Below are 12,191 nucleotides of genomic sequence, written 5' to 3'. Positions count from 1 at the left end.
GAGAATATGTAAGTAACTAAGCTTTAAAGCAGTGGTTTGTACATTAGATCGAAGAAAACATGCCCAGGCAAGTATGCAGAGTCTTAACAAGCTGATAGGGTGCCGATTTAAATGTGTGAAAAAGCAAGGAATGAAACAACGTAAGCGGAACAAATAGCAATGTTGTTTAACCCTCTGGGGTCGAGAGCTCCGCCGGCGGAGCTCGGCAAGATTAAATGAACTTTCGTTTCTATTTGGATGATTAACTTCACGAGTTGTTATCATACAGAAGCAACAAAAACATTGACAGAAACCTTAGAATCGCGACTTTCCAATGCGCCCATTGGCAAATAATATGAATTGTTTTAAAAGTTTTAAATTTGATTAATTAGACCATGTATGCTTCGTTAAACTTTACTCATTACTATGTGAATTCCGCTCATCAGGACGTCCGCCCAAATCGCATTCACATGTTAATGACATTATAACTACTCTCTATAGAATGAGAGTAGGGGAGGGGTGATGCGAGATCCATGTGAGAAATGCCAAGCCTGCGAAAGCAGGATAGAATGTCAAAGTGTAGCCTAATTCACTTCTTTTGAGGTAAACATTTCGTTTAATTTTGGAAAATGGTCCGTCCGGAAGCTGACATTGATGAAGAGCGGTGTCATTTCGAACAGCGAACTGATCCAGCTGAGGATCAACTTCATTAGTAAGTATATTTCTTATGATCATATTGGTAAATATGTGTACTGGATTGCAATCTCTGTGTTTGTACAAATATCCAGCAATATGCGCGTTTGTAAATTCCCACACTACGAACGATTCAAACTGTTGCATCTCAGAATTATAGGCTAGGCTCTCTGCGTCTGGTTGTGTGTTAGAAGTAGCAGGTAGACGGTATTTTTTTTGATCATATGTGACGGGTGCTGGAGAAAAGGTCCACAAGTCGCAAATCTTGAAATCGCGCTAGGAGGCAAAAAAGGTTTTTTAAATTTTTTTTACTGTTTTCCTTTTTTTTCATTTTACGAAAGTTAAAGTGTTGAAGAAGTCACTCAATAGAATAAACAACATTTTTAGGGTGACTAAATACTTATAATTTGTCAGCAAAGTCAGCTTGTTTTAGTGATTCTTACAGCCGGGTTATGTTTGATTTCGTTGGTATTGTGGCGATCTTGCCTGTGTGTAACTAAATAATTGTTAGCTTGTTAGCGGTTAACTTGTCCCGCTCCGCAATCGTGTAAATACTCGTTATTTTGAATGTGTGTAGCCTGCTAGGAATCGCTTCCGTAGCGCTAGCAGCCCCTCGGGTTTATGATTTGCACCGTAATGTTTCTGTCATTAGTCAATTAGCCAATACTGTTGTTGTATTCCCTGCCTGTCTCTGTTTTGCGTGTCTCGTGCTGCTATTTCCCGCTGTATGTAAATAATCCGACCTTTGTGTGATGTGACGTTAAGGCTGTGTGATTGGTTAGTCCCGTTGCGCCGGGACAAAAGCAGACTTCGCCCAGCTATGATGGTCAGTCTACGAATCACCGTTTTGAAGAGATGTCACAAATAAAGCGAAGCTCCCCGGGAGCGATTCGAAAACAGCCAAGCCAGTCTCCGTCTCTGCTTCTTCGCGAAATCGCCACAGTATTGTCACTTTGTTTCGGTCAAGCCACCGCCCATAAATAAAGCCGTGTGGTAGTAGCCTATGTTTGTTTACTGTGTGAGGTTGCTAAAATGGCGGACGCTCAATCAGTAGGTGAGAGTATAAGCTTTCTAACGATGTATAACATGTCTAATTTTGCTTTTGGAATAGCGTTTTATAGGTTAGCGTAACCGAACATTTTCTTACCATGGCATTCGCTCTATATGGTAGCATTAAAAGACGTTGCACCTAACGAAACGTTGTCAACGATTTTTCGTAATTCCTTGGAAAATACCATTATTATTGAGGACTTCTGGGCATAGCTAAGCCATATGTTTGCTGATAGACCTATCTGACATCGTTTTCTGGAGCAAAACGGAATTGGATATAACTGTCATTGATTTACTGTCTCTGTTTCCATCTACTGAACATAGATACGATTTCATCATTGCTATGTAAGTATTACTGCTCAAAATATTTCGATTATTACGTTATTTTAGAAATTGAGTGTCTTTAAATAGGTTTGTGGTATTATGTAATGTGGATATTTCACACTGTAATGTAAGCGTTAGTTAGTAGTGTAATGGTTTTTGTGACGCATACAACAGTGATGAAGAGAGTGTTGAAACACTGCCAAAACGTGGTGGACGGCTGAAAAATGTTTTTATATCGTCCCATTCCCATACAAGAAAACATAGGAGTGTACAGAGTATAGAAATAGGCTACATACAAGAGTTAATTATTACACATTTAGGTACTGTGCAGCATTATCTGAAACCTTCATAAGGGGCTCATATGCTTTACAATGGACAAAAATCATTATATTCCTTTTTGGAGAGATTTTGGATTTGTTTCTGGACCCTTAGCTATTTTAGACCAGTGTTAATAATTTAGACATTGTGGGTAGATTTGGAGATGCTGGGTACACTGCTTAGTTTTTGCTTCATAGATCTTTAGTAGTTCTACATATCCACCCTTAGATTTTATGAACTTGTGGTCAAGAAGTTTTTGATCCAGGACATGTATTCTTTAACCCGCAATCTCCCAGTATTTCATTGCGAACTAAAAAAGGAGCAAATTCATTTTAGATTTTTTGCCTTGACCATTGCATTTGTGGCACTTTATTTCTTACAAAATTATGAATATAAAGTAATCTAAGCTAGTATTATAAAAGGTACAAATGTATTGCTTCATTTAAGACATTTTTCTAGTCTCTGTGGTATTCACACCTGGAGTTATAAAGCTTTAAATAGGGTAACCCCTAAATGGGCAAGGATTTACAGGTACTCTAGTGGGGGAGTGGTTGGGGTGGAGTTAACTAGCTATTGTTCCCACCCATTATCTCCCTGTGAGAAGTGTGAAAAGTTCAAGATCTTTCAAGGGGATTTTCTCTGCTACTTGATTTTAGGAGTACCAACATTCAAATAAGCATATCTTCTTCAACTATTTTCAGATTTCAATGTATGACACATCATTTGAAAGCTTATAATCTGCACTTTCGTAATCTGTAAAAAACTGAAAAATGACCTTGCCCTACTTGCGGACCAAAACACCAGCACCTGTCACATATTGGTAATAAATATCCCGTGGCGTGGCTAGGATTCTAAAACTGATGTCCTTGCACAATCGATATTAGCATACTGTAAGTAAATTCGGGAAATAGCAATATAATAACCACTTAGCTAAACAGACCTAGCCTACTTCAGATTGAGGCATTGTTATTGATGAGTTGCGTGTAGTTGAGCTGGAATATCAATGTTTATTTAGTTTAGCTAATGTTGTTTCATTGATAGCTTGCATTATTTGTAAATGTGTGCTGTATTACATTCTCTGTGTGTTTGTAGGAATATTCACTAATATGCGCGCTTGTAAATTCCCACACTACGAACAATTCTAACCATTGCTTCTCAAAATTATAGGCTACCTCTCTGTGCCTGGTTGTGTTTGTTTGGTTCTTTGTTTGTATATGATGTAACCATGTCACATTACCTACGTTTTGTTTTCATTAGTTAGTGGTTTGCCCTTTTTTTGTAAAGCACATTTAATTTTCACCTGTTGAAGGAAATGTGCTATATAAATAAAGTTTGATTTGATGTCACATTTCCTAACAATTTTGTTTTTATCATATTTACAGAGATGCTGATAAGGAAACACGGCCTAGTTCACCACTAGCTAAGAGGCCACGCAAGCGTTGCAAGAGTACACCAGTCTCATCTCATCTTCCATGCGTATAGTTTGCTTCAATAAATGTTCTGAAAATCAAAAGATGTCTTTGTTTCTGTCTTCTAAATGGCTCACTGAGTCTTTGTCTTAGTGGTGGGGAGGCATGCGGCCAGGTGTGAATAGCCTACTTAGCTGGCAGGTCGTCCTACCCAATGCATATTCATTACAGACAGGCCATTTGCCCTCCCATTCTCACCTGGTGTTGAAAAATAGTAGTCACAACACTAACCTTTATTTTATATTTCTCATTGGATTTGCTAAAATATTTTGTCATCTTTTGATACCCAAGACCTTGATGAACACATTCAGACCAAAAATCTTAGTCACAATTGTTTAGTGTGTTTTATTACAACATTCCTGTGCATGTTCAAAACTACTGTTTACAGTTTGTGTGTTTTTAGAGCAATTTGCAATCCACATATGATTATGACCTACTTACTGCTGCCATATTATTGTAGCTGAGTTCAGTGTGCTGAAAACAGAGATATGAAACACTTTGGAATCACTGCATATAAAGTTGATGAAATTTACACAAATGTCAGAGCATGGCACAATCACCAGTGTGCCTCATTTTACCCTTAGACCCCAGAGGGTTGGACAGCATGGATTAGCAAAAGTGGGGAAAACAGGGTAAAAGTTATTGTGGGGGTTGAAGCTCATCGATTGCCTTGGCTTACTCGTTTATTTGAGATGGAAAAACTTTCACAGGACTCCGATCTAATACAAGATAAAACAAGTATTTTTATTCCACAGTTTTGTAGTATCTTCTTACAGGAGTATTCAAAGTTAAGTTATCCAAATCAGCAAACCGTACTACGGTAAGAAAACCGTGTGGCTCGGTAGGTACTTGAGCTGCAACTGAACAACGTTTTTACGAATTCACCTTTTTTACGAGCACCAGTGACCTACTTTTCTTAAAGCCACGGTAACCTACGTCACCGTTTTAACAGAAAGTTCACAGTGTTCCATTTACAAAATATCACGCTTACATTGACATGAATAAATCAAATGATTATTAGCTTACCTTTAACAAATTACTATTAATTAACTTATTCAATGAAATCACTTTTTTTAAATCTCAATTTACATAAACTATTAAACAAAATACAGACTGCGCTTATTTATCAAACTGAAACATATATAAATGTAACTTGGCTCCCACATACCGGCCCCTAATTGTGCTCTTAACCGGAGACAATTACCAAAATATACAACATGTGGAGCCAAAGAAATTAAAGTCCTACTGTGTAAGCACTCTTCTTTCTTTGTTGCTTGATTTACCGTTTACATCATCTATTACACCGGGAGGCAGACGTCACCAGCGCATAGCACCTAGAAAGAAGACAGTATAAGCACTGCCTCATTCAGCTTCCTGGAGGAGGCAAATCCAGTGTGTTGGTCTTGGTCTTGATACGGACCTGACGTACCAGCCCAAACTTGTCTGGGACTGTCTGGATGACCTTTCCCATGACCCAGGAGTTGCGTGGTGCTGAGTCGTCGACAATCAACACAATGTCTCCAGTGGCGAAGTTGCGAGATGGATGGGACCACTTGTGGTGCTCTTGCAGCTGTGGTAGATATTCTCTTGTCCATCGCTTCCAGAATATGTCTGCCATATACTGGATCTGTTTCCACCTCCTGCGTGCATACAGATCCTGCTTATCGAACAGGCCTGGGGGTAGAGACGGCTTGGCCTTGAGGAGCAAGAGGTGATTAGGCGTAAGCGCCTCCAGATCATTTGGATCGCTGGACGCCTTGGTTATAGGCCGACTGTTGATGATGGCCTCTGCCTCAGATAGCAGGGTGTGTAGGCCCTCCTCGTAGGACTCTTTCTCGAGGTAGGCTGGCCATCTGTTGTTGCCCTGCAGCTCCATGTGAGCGTCGACAAACATGGCACTTAGATAGGATTCTCCGTATAGCCGAGTTTGCGCCAGGGATCCAATACTTGGACCGCAACTTGGAGAGCACATGATTACGACCGCTGTGACCCAGGTTCTTGTGGATTTCTCTGAGGATCAGCTTTGCGACATGAAGATCCTTGTCCAGGATCGCTGGCTGCTTTGACTCCTCAGGCATAGCGGCTCTGCTGAGTCTTCCTCCTACTCTGAGGATGCCCTCTTGGAGGACTGGATTAAGCTTGAAAAGGCTACTACTTTTCTTTACGCCTTTACACCTTTGAAGTGCAGAGATTTCTTTGAAGAACGTCTTTCCTTGACAATAGCGAAGGATCTCCTGCTCTGCTTCTGTAAGGTTCTCCACAGTGAGCTTACGAGAGTCTGCACTCAAGAGACCTGAGAGTGCTCTTAACCTTAAGCATCCAAGCGACGGCCTTCCTAAGGCGAGTCCAGGAAGAGAAGTACTGTATGAACTCCAGTACTGCATCCCTCTGATCTTCAGCTGCAGTAGCACTGACCACGGCGTTCCTTACCTCTGGGTCCTCCGTGGTTAGGTCCCCAGGGTGGTCCAGGTTCTCGGGCTAGTCTTCCATAGGCTTGGTGAGAAAGTCCGGCCCTTGTAACCAAGTGTGGCTTTGGATGAATTTCTCTGCCTTGAGTCCCCTTGACGCATAGTCTGCAGGGTTCAGTGAGGTCTTAACATATCTCCATTGACATGGTTCAGAGATCTTCAAGATGGTCTCCACTCAGTTAGCGGTGAAAGTGCGGAATCTGCTTGTTCTGTTTCTGATATACTTCAGCACAGTTGTGCTGTCTGACCAGAACACTGACTCTTGAATTTGCAGCTGCAGTTCCGATCTCAACATCTTGTCCATGCGGGCAGCCATAGTGGCCGCGGTGAGCTCCATGTGAGGAATAGTCATGGGCTTGAGCGGAGCCACTCTGACCTTCCCCATGACAAATGCACAGTGGACTTTGTTGCTGCTGTTCTTCAGTAGCATGTAGCTAACTGTCCCGTAACCTTCTTCGCTAGCGTCAGCGAAGTGGTGCAGTTGACTGAGTACTGCTTTACCAAAGCCTGCAGGCTTGAAACACCTAGGGACACTGATGTCCACTAGCTGGTGAAGCTCCCTCTTCCACGAGGACCACTCATGAGCGAGCTCATCTGGTATCGGGACATCCCAGCCCAGCTTCAGTCTGCAGAGCTCTTGCAGGATTCTCTTAGCTGAGAGCACAACTGGTGCCAAGATACCCAAGGGGTTGTAAACAGAACTCACAATGGATAGGATGTTTCTCCTGGTGGGAGCCTTGTCCGGTATGATGATCTTGAACCTGAAGCTGTCAGACTGGGTACACCAGTGAACTCCGAATGCTCTCTCTATGGGAAGCGCATCCCGATCCAGGTCAAGGTCTTTAACCTCTGTTGCCCACTCCTCTTCCGGGATAGCAGACAGCACGGCTCTGCTGTTGCTTACCCATTTGGAGAGTCTGAATCCGCCCTTTCCACATACAGCTCGCAAGGTGTGATACAACAACACTGCCTCTTTTTCTGAGTGGACTGATTTAAGACAGTCGTCCACGTAGAAGTTGTGCAGCACCGTGTCGACTGCTTGGACGTTGGACTGATCTCTGCTGTCTTCTGCACATTTCCGCAGGGCGAAGTTGGCGCAGCTCGGAGATGAGGCTGCACCGAACAAGTGCACCACCATCTTTTACTCCACCATCTCCTGACTGATGTCGCCTGATGTCCACCAGAGGAACCGGAGAAGGTCAGAGTCTTCATCTGGCACCTTCACCTGGTGAAACATCGCTTCCACGTCGGCCATGACTGCCACTTCCTCTTGCCTGAACCTGGTGATGACACCAAAAAGAGTGCTGGTGAGATTTGGTCCCTGAAGCAGCTCATCATTCAGAGTGGTGCCCTGGTATGATGCTCCACAATCAAAGACCACTCTGATCTTCTGTTTCTTGGGGTGATAAACCCTGTGGTGCGGCAGGTACCAAACTTTACCATCGTCACGTCCGAGGTCTTTGCTGGGTACCTTCACGGCATAGCCCTTTTCAATGATGCCACCCAAGAATGCTGAGTACTCTGTATGGAATGTTTGATTCTTCACAAACTTCCACCTTAAGTTCAGAGCGCGCTGCTCAGCTACCTTACGGTTGTTGGGCATCTTCATGTCCTTGTTCCTCAGTGGCAGGGCAATGCTGTAATGTCCCTCCACAAGTCTAGCTGACTGTGAGGCCATGTCAAGGAACTGAAGATCTTCTCTGGACATCTCCAGCTTCTCATCTTGCTCACACTCAGGGAAGTACTGGTGACTCCAGAGTTCATCCAGTCTGGCAACTGAAATATGGTTGGCTGAAACCTGTCTCAGCCCACATGTTGTACTGTGACCAGTGTCTTCCCGGAGAAGTCCATTGATGGTCCAGCCAAGCCGTGTTCTTACAGCATATGGACCGTCGTCAACACTGGCAATGACCTGCCAGGGTTCAATAGCCTTGGGCGCATTAGTTCCAATAAGCAGTCCTATCTCTGCATCTATTTTCGGGAGTAAAGGCCAACGGGCAACTTTTTTGGGCAATATTGCCAGCAATATTGCTGACAACGATTGCCGGCAATATTTTCTATTGAAAAGCGGCAACTTTTCATTATCTGGGAAATTAGATCGATGGGGCAACACAGTAGGCAACTTTTCGGGATCCTCCAATCAGAATACAGATTGTAGTCATGTGACTACTTTTCTTGGCTGAAGAAAATCGACGAAGATGGCGGCCAATCTTGCCTGGAGCGAAGAAATGGAGAGGCAACTGATTTCATTTTTCTCAGGTAAATTGAATCATTAAAATGTGTTGTTCTCATGTATTATGAATATACATGTATTGTGAATTGTTTTTCAACAACTGTCATCAACTGTATTCTCAGCTATCTTTATTTATTAGCATAAGTTACTACTAATGTTTTCGTACGTTTCCATGGTTACCATGGGCTCCGTCAGTCATAAATGTATGCATAATTTGGATTAAATTAATTATTTGACGGAAATCTGTCAAAGTAACAGAACCTGGGTAATTAATATGACCCAATATTCATAGCTAGCACATTGAATAAGCGTAGTATTTACCTTAAAAAAATCGATGGTAGCTAGTATCAAGCTAGCTATCTAACGTTAGCTAGCAAGTACCTAACTTAGCTAGCTTAATTAACTCGCTTGCTGGCTGTGTGCGTGTGAGTGTGTGTGACTATGATGAAGCTAGCTAGGTGTGTGTGTGTGTGTGACTGATGAAGTAAGCTAGGTGTGTGTGTGTGTGACTGATGAAGCAAGCTAGGTGTGTGTGTGTGTGCCAGTCAGAGTCTGTGTTGAGGTCCCGATTTCTCTCCCCCCCACATCACATCCCTCTCTCTCCATTTCATTTATAACAGAACACCCGTGCCTTTGGAAAGTGAAGCTTGAGGTCTACAAAGACAAAGACAGGAGGGACAGATGTATGGAGGCCTTGTGCAATCAACTAAATTCTGCACAGACAGAAGTTGTTGTCACAGGTAGGAAATTGAAAAGGGGCAGTTAATGATAACTTATAGGTCTTTTTAAATGGGTGCTCCTGTAAGTTTTAGCAACACGCTCGGTGGTGATGTGGAGTCCACATGCAGCCAAGGCAATATGCCCACCTAGCTATTTCTCTGTGAATAGAGTATCTTGCCTAATTTCCATTAAGAATAATACAACCAACCAAAATGAGCAGTTGGGTCACAGTATGCTCATCACCCCAACTACAGTACATTACTGAACATACACAAACAGACATAATGGGTGTGTCACATTATGTCATAGACGCAGACAGACAAACAGACACTGCACATTGACAGCTACAGAGGGGCTTTCATTTTTGGTAACGCAAAAGTAAATGTAACATGTTACTTTTCTCAGTAAGTAACATTGTAACGTAACAAGTTACTTTTAATGGAAGTAACGTTGTAATGTAACAAGTTACTTTTAAAAGTAATGTTCCCCAACACTGTTGGCCAGTAGCTTGGCACTAGGCCCAGGGCTCCAGGGTAATGAGAGTGGAGCTGAGTAGGCTGTATTAACTGTTAACTGTTAATTTTTGTTAACTGTATTAACAAAATTCACTTTAAAAGCTTTACGAAAATTCTCTCCTTATCCTTTGCAGTCGATATCATTAAAAAAAAATTCAAAAACATGCGGACAACCTTTCAGTGGGAAAATAAAGCAGCATCCAGTAAGCGGTCAGGCGATGGAGCAGATGACGTTTACATTCCAAGATGGAAATACTATAAAGACCTGCTTTTCTTGAAAGAAGGAGGAGAACCCAATGAGACCGAAGATAATATCCCATCCCAATCCCAACCCATCCAAATTGAAACCGCAACTCCACCCATCCAAATTGAAACCGCAACTCCAGACAAGACCACTTCCAAAAATGTAAAAAAACAAAAAACAGGGGACATCAGCAAAGCAGAGGTGGCAATGGAGTATGCCTTGAAAGAAGGAGGAGAACCCAATGAGACCGAAGATAATATCCCATCCCAATCCCAACCCATCCAAATTGAAACCGCAACTCCACCCATCCAAATTGAAACCGCAACTCCAGACAAGACCACTTCCAAAAATGTAAAAAAACAAAAAACAGGGGACATCAGCAAAGCAGAGGTGGCAATGGAGTATGCCTTGGAGTGCTTGAAAAGACAAGAACAGAAGTCGGAGTCAGCACATGCAGGATTTTTAAAATATTTAGATGAGTGTCTGCAAGAGGTGCCGGTGGAAAAACTGAGGAGTGTGAAGAGGAAGATTATTGAAATTGTACATACCAATATAGAAGAGTAATCTCAGATAGAACTAGTTTAACCAATGAGTTTTTTTATTACCCATTTTATTTAAGTAATAACATACAAGAGAAAAGACTATACTGTAATTAATGTGTAAGGCCCATGGGAACAGGTGTTTACAAATGTTCAATAAAATCTAACAAAATTTCATTTTATAATCACCTGTTCACTTGTTTTCATTACTTTTCTATGTGCAGTGTGAATTTGAATGAAAAATTATTTTGAATAAATGTGTAATAAATTAATTGAATAAATATAAATACATATAAATTAATTCAAATTAATTTAATCACTTAATTCCCCTTCCTTAATTTGAATTGGGTAAAGAAGTTATATGCTTTACTTCTAAAATCTATAGTATGTTGAGACCTTCATAGGTCATAGGTCAGGAACATCATGCACTACAAGGAAATGGCACTGTTCTGCCAACTGACTGCTCCATTTGTACACAAGTAGGAGGTAAACTCTTGTCTGATAGTTTTGGCATCAGTAGTTGGGTTTCTGTCATGAGTAGGTTCCAGCTGTAGTAGGCACTCTGGTTCTTCTTGCCAAGATCCTGGAATTACATCTCCAGTTTCTTGTTCTTTTTCAGTTACGTTGCCCATTGCCCATTGCCACCAGTGTATCAGGGCAACTTGAGTTGCTGGCAATGTTGCTGGCAATATTGCCCAAAAAAGTTGCCCGTGTATCATGGCCTTAACACCTGCTGAAGGTGAGGCCACTTGTCGACGTCCTCTTTTAACGGAATGTTACCTTTAGTTGCCGGAATGGTCTTCTGGGAGTATGTATCTGGGAGCCCCAGGAATTTGTTTCAGTCTAAGCTGCTCACTTCCAAGCCTGACACTATGTGACTTCTAACAATCTTTTTCTCCCCCATAGTCTTTAGTAAGATGCGTGTCTTTCTGCCTGTGAGGTTGAGTTCTTTCATTAGCTCCTCAGTACAGAAGCATGCGGTACTACCAGGGTCCAGGAAATCGTAAGTTGTTGTCACCCTTTGGCCCTTGTTGGTCTTGACTTGAACTGGAACTATTGCTAAGATGCTCTCTGTGTTCTCAGCACTTGTCACTCCACAAGTCGTTGTATCTGTATTCACAAAACCGCTTACAACTGACTCTGACAGTGTTTCCTCATTTTTGCATGACTCCCCTGCAGGCCTTACCTCATTGTTCGTAACATTGTTTTTGGCCTTCATGTGCAACACTGTAGGGTGTGACTGCGTGCAGACTTGGCAGCGCGTTTTACTCATGTGCCCCTGTTTCAGGCAGCTGAAGCACAGACCTTTTGCTCGTAAGAAGTCAATCTTCTCCTTATCATTTTCTTGCACTGTTCCATAGCATGTTCTTCACCTCGACAGAAGAGACAGGGTTTGGAAAATGCACAGACTTGGCTGACGGTGACTTTACTTTCTGGCTTAGACTTGAGACTTACTGCTTGGTTACTGGCGATAGTTGCAGCTGTGGTGAAACCTCTCTTGTTACCACTTCTCCTGTGCAACCTCTCATCCACTTTACCTTTAGTTTGGCTCTTAGAGGCAAAATCCTTTATGTTGCCAAACAGTGGGTGCAAGGCTTCCTTCGCTTGCTTATTGACAAAGTCCACAAGGTCGTTGAAC

The 12,191-nt window shown here is 42.2% G+C and overlaps 1 protein-coding gene across 3 annotated transcripts; it reads left to right on the top strand.

The window, feature by feature from the left end:
* Positions 1-8,475: 8,475 nt before the first annotated feature.
* On the top strand, positions 8,476-10,709 carry LOC118232229. Of its 3 annotated transcripts, none has more exons than XM_035427016.1 (4): positions 8,476-8,560; positions 9,155-9,274; positions 9,904-10,077; positions 10,267-10,709. In XM_035427016.1, exons 1-4 carry the CDS (start codon positions 8,500-8,502, stop codon positions 10,575-10,577), a joined length of 666 nt encoding a protein of 221 aa, XP_035282907.1. In that variant the 5' UTR covers positions 8,476-8,499; the 3' UTR covers positions 10,578-10,709. The 3 variants fall into 3 exon arrangements, with proteins under 3 accessions (XP_035282907.1, XP_035282905.1, XP_035282906.1); XM_035427014.1 differs by having other exon boundaries at positions 9,904-10,153; positions 10,289-10,709; XM_035427015.1 differs by having other exon boundaries at positions 9,904-10,214; positions 10,404-10,709.
* The last annotated feature ends 1,482 nt before the right edge of the window (positions 10,710-12,191 follow it).

This window comes from Anguilla anguilla, chromosome 7 (assembly GCF_013347855.1).
Source record: "Anguilla anguilla isolate fAngAng1 chromosome 7, fAngAng1.pri, whole genome shotgun sequence".
Classification (NCBI taxonomy): Eukaryota; Metazoa; Chordata; class Actinopteri; order Anguilliformes; family Anguillidae; genus Anguilla; species Anguilla anguilla.
The sequence above is the reverse complement of the archived record's forward strand: the minus strand, read 5'-3'. Positions and strand labels throughout refer to the sequence as shown.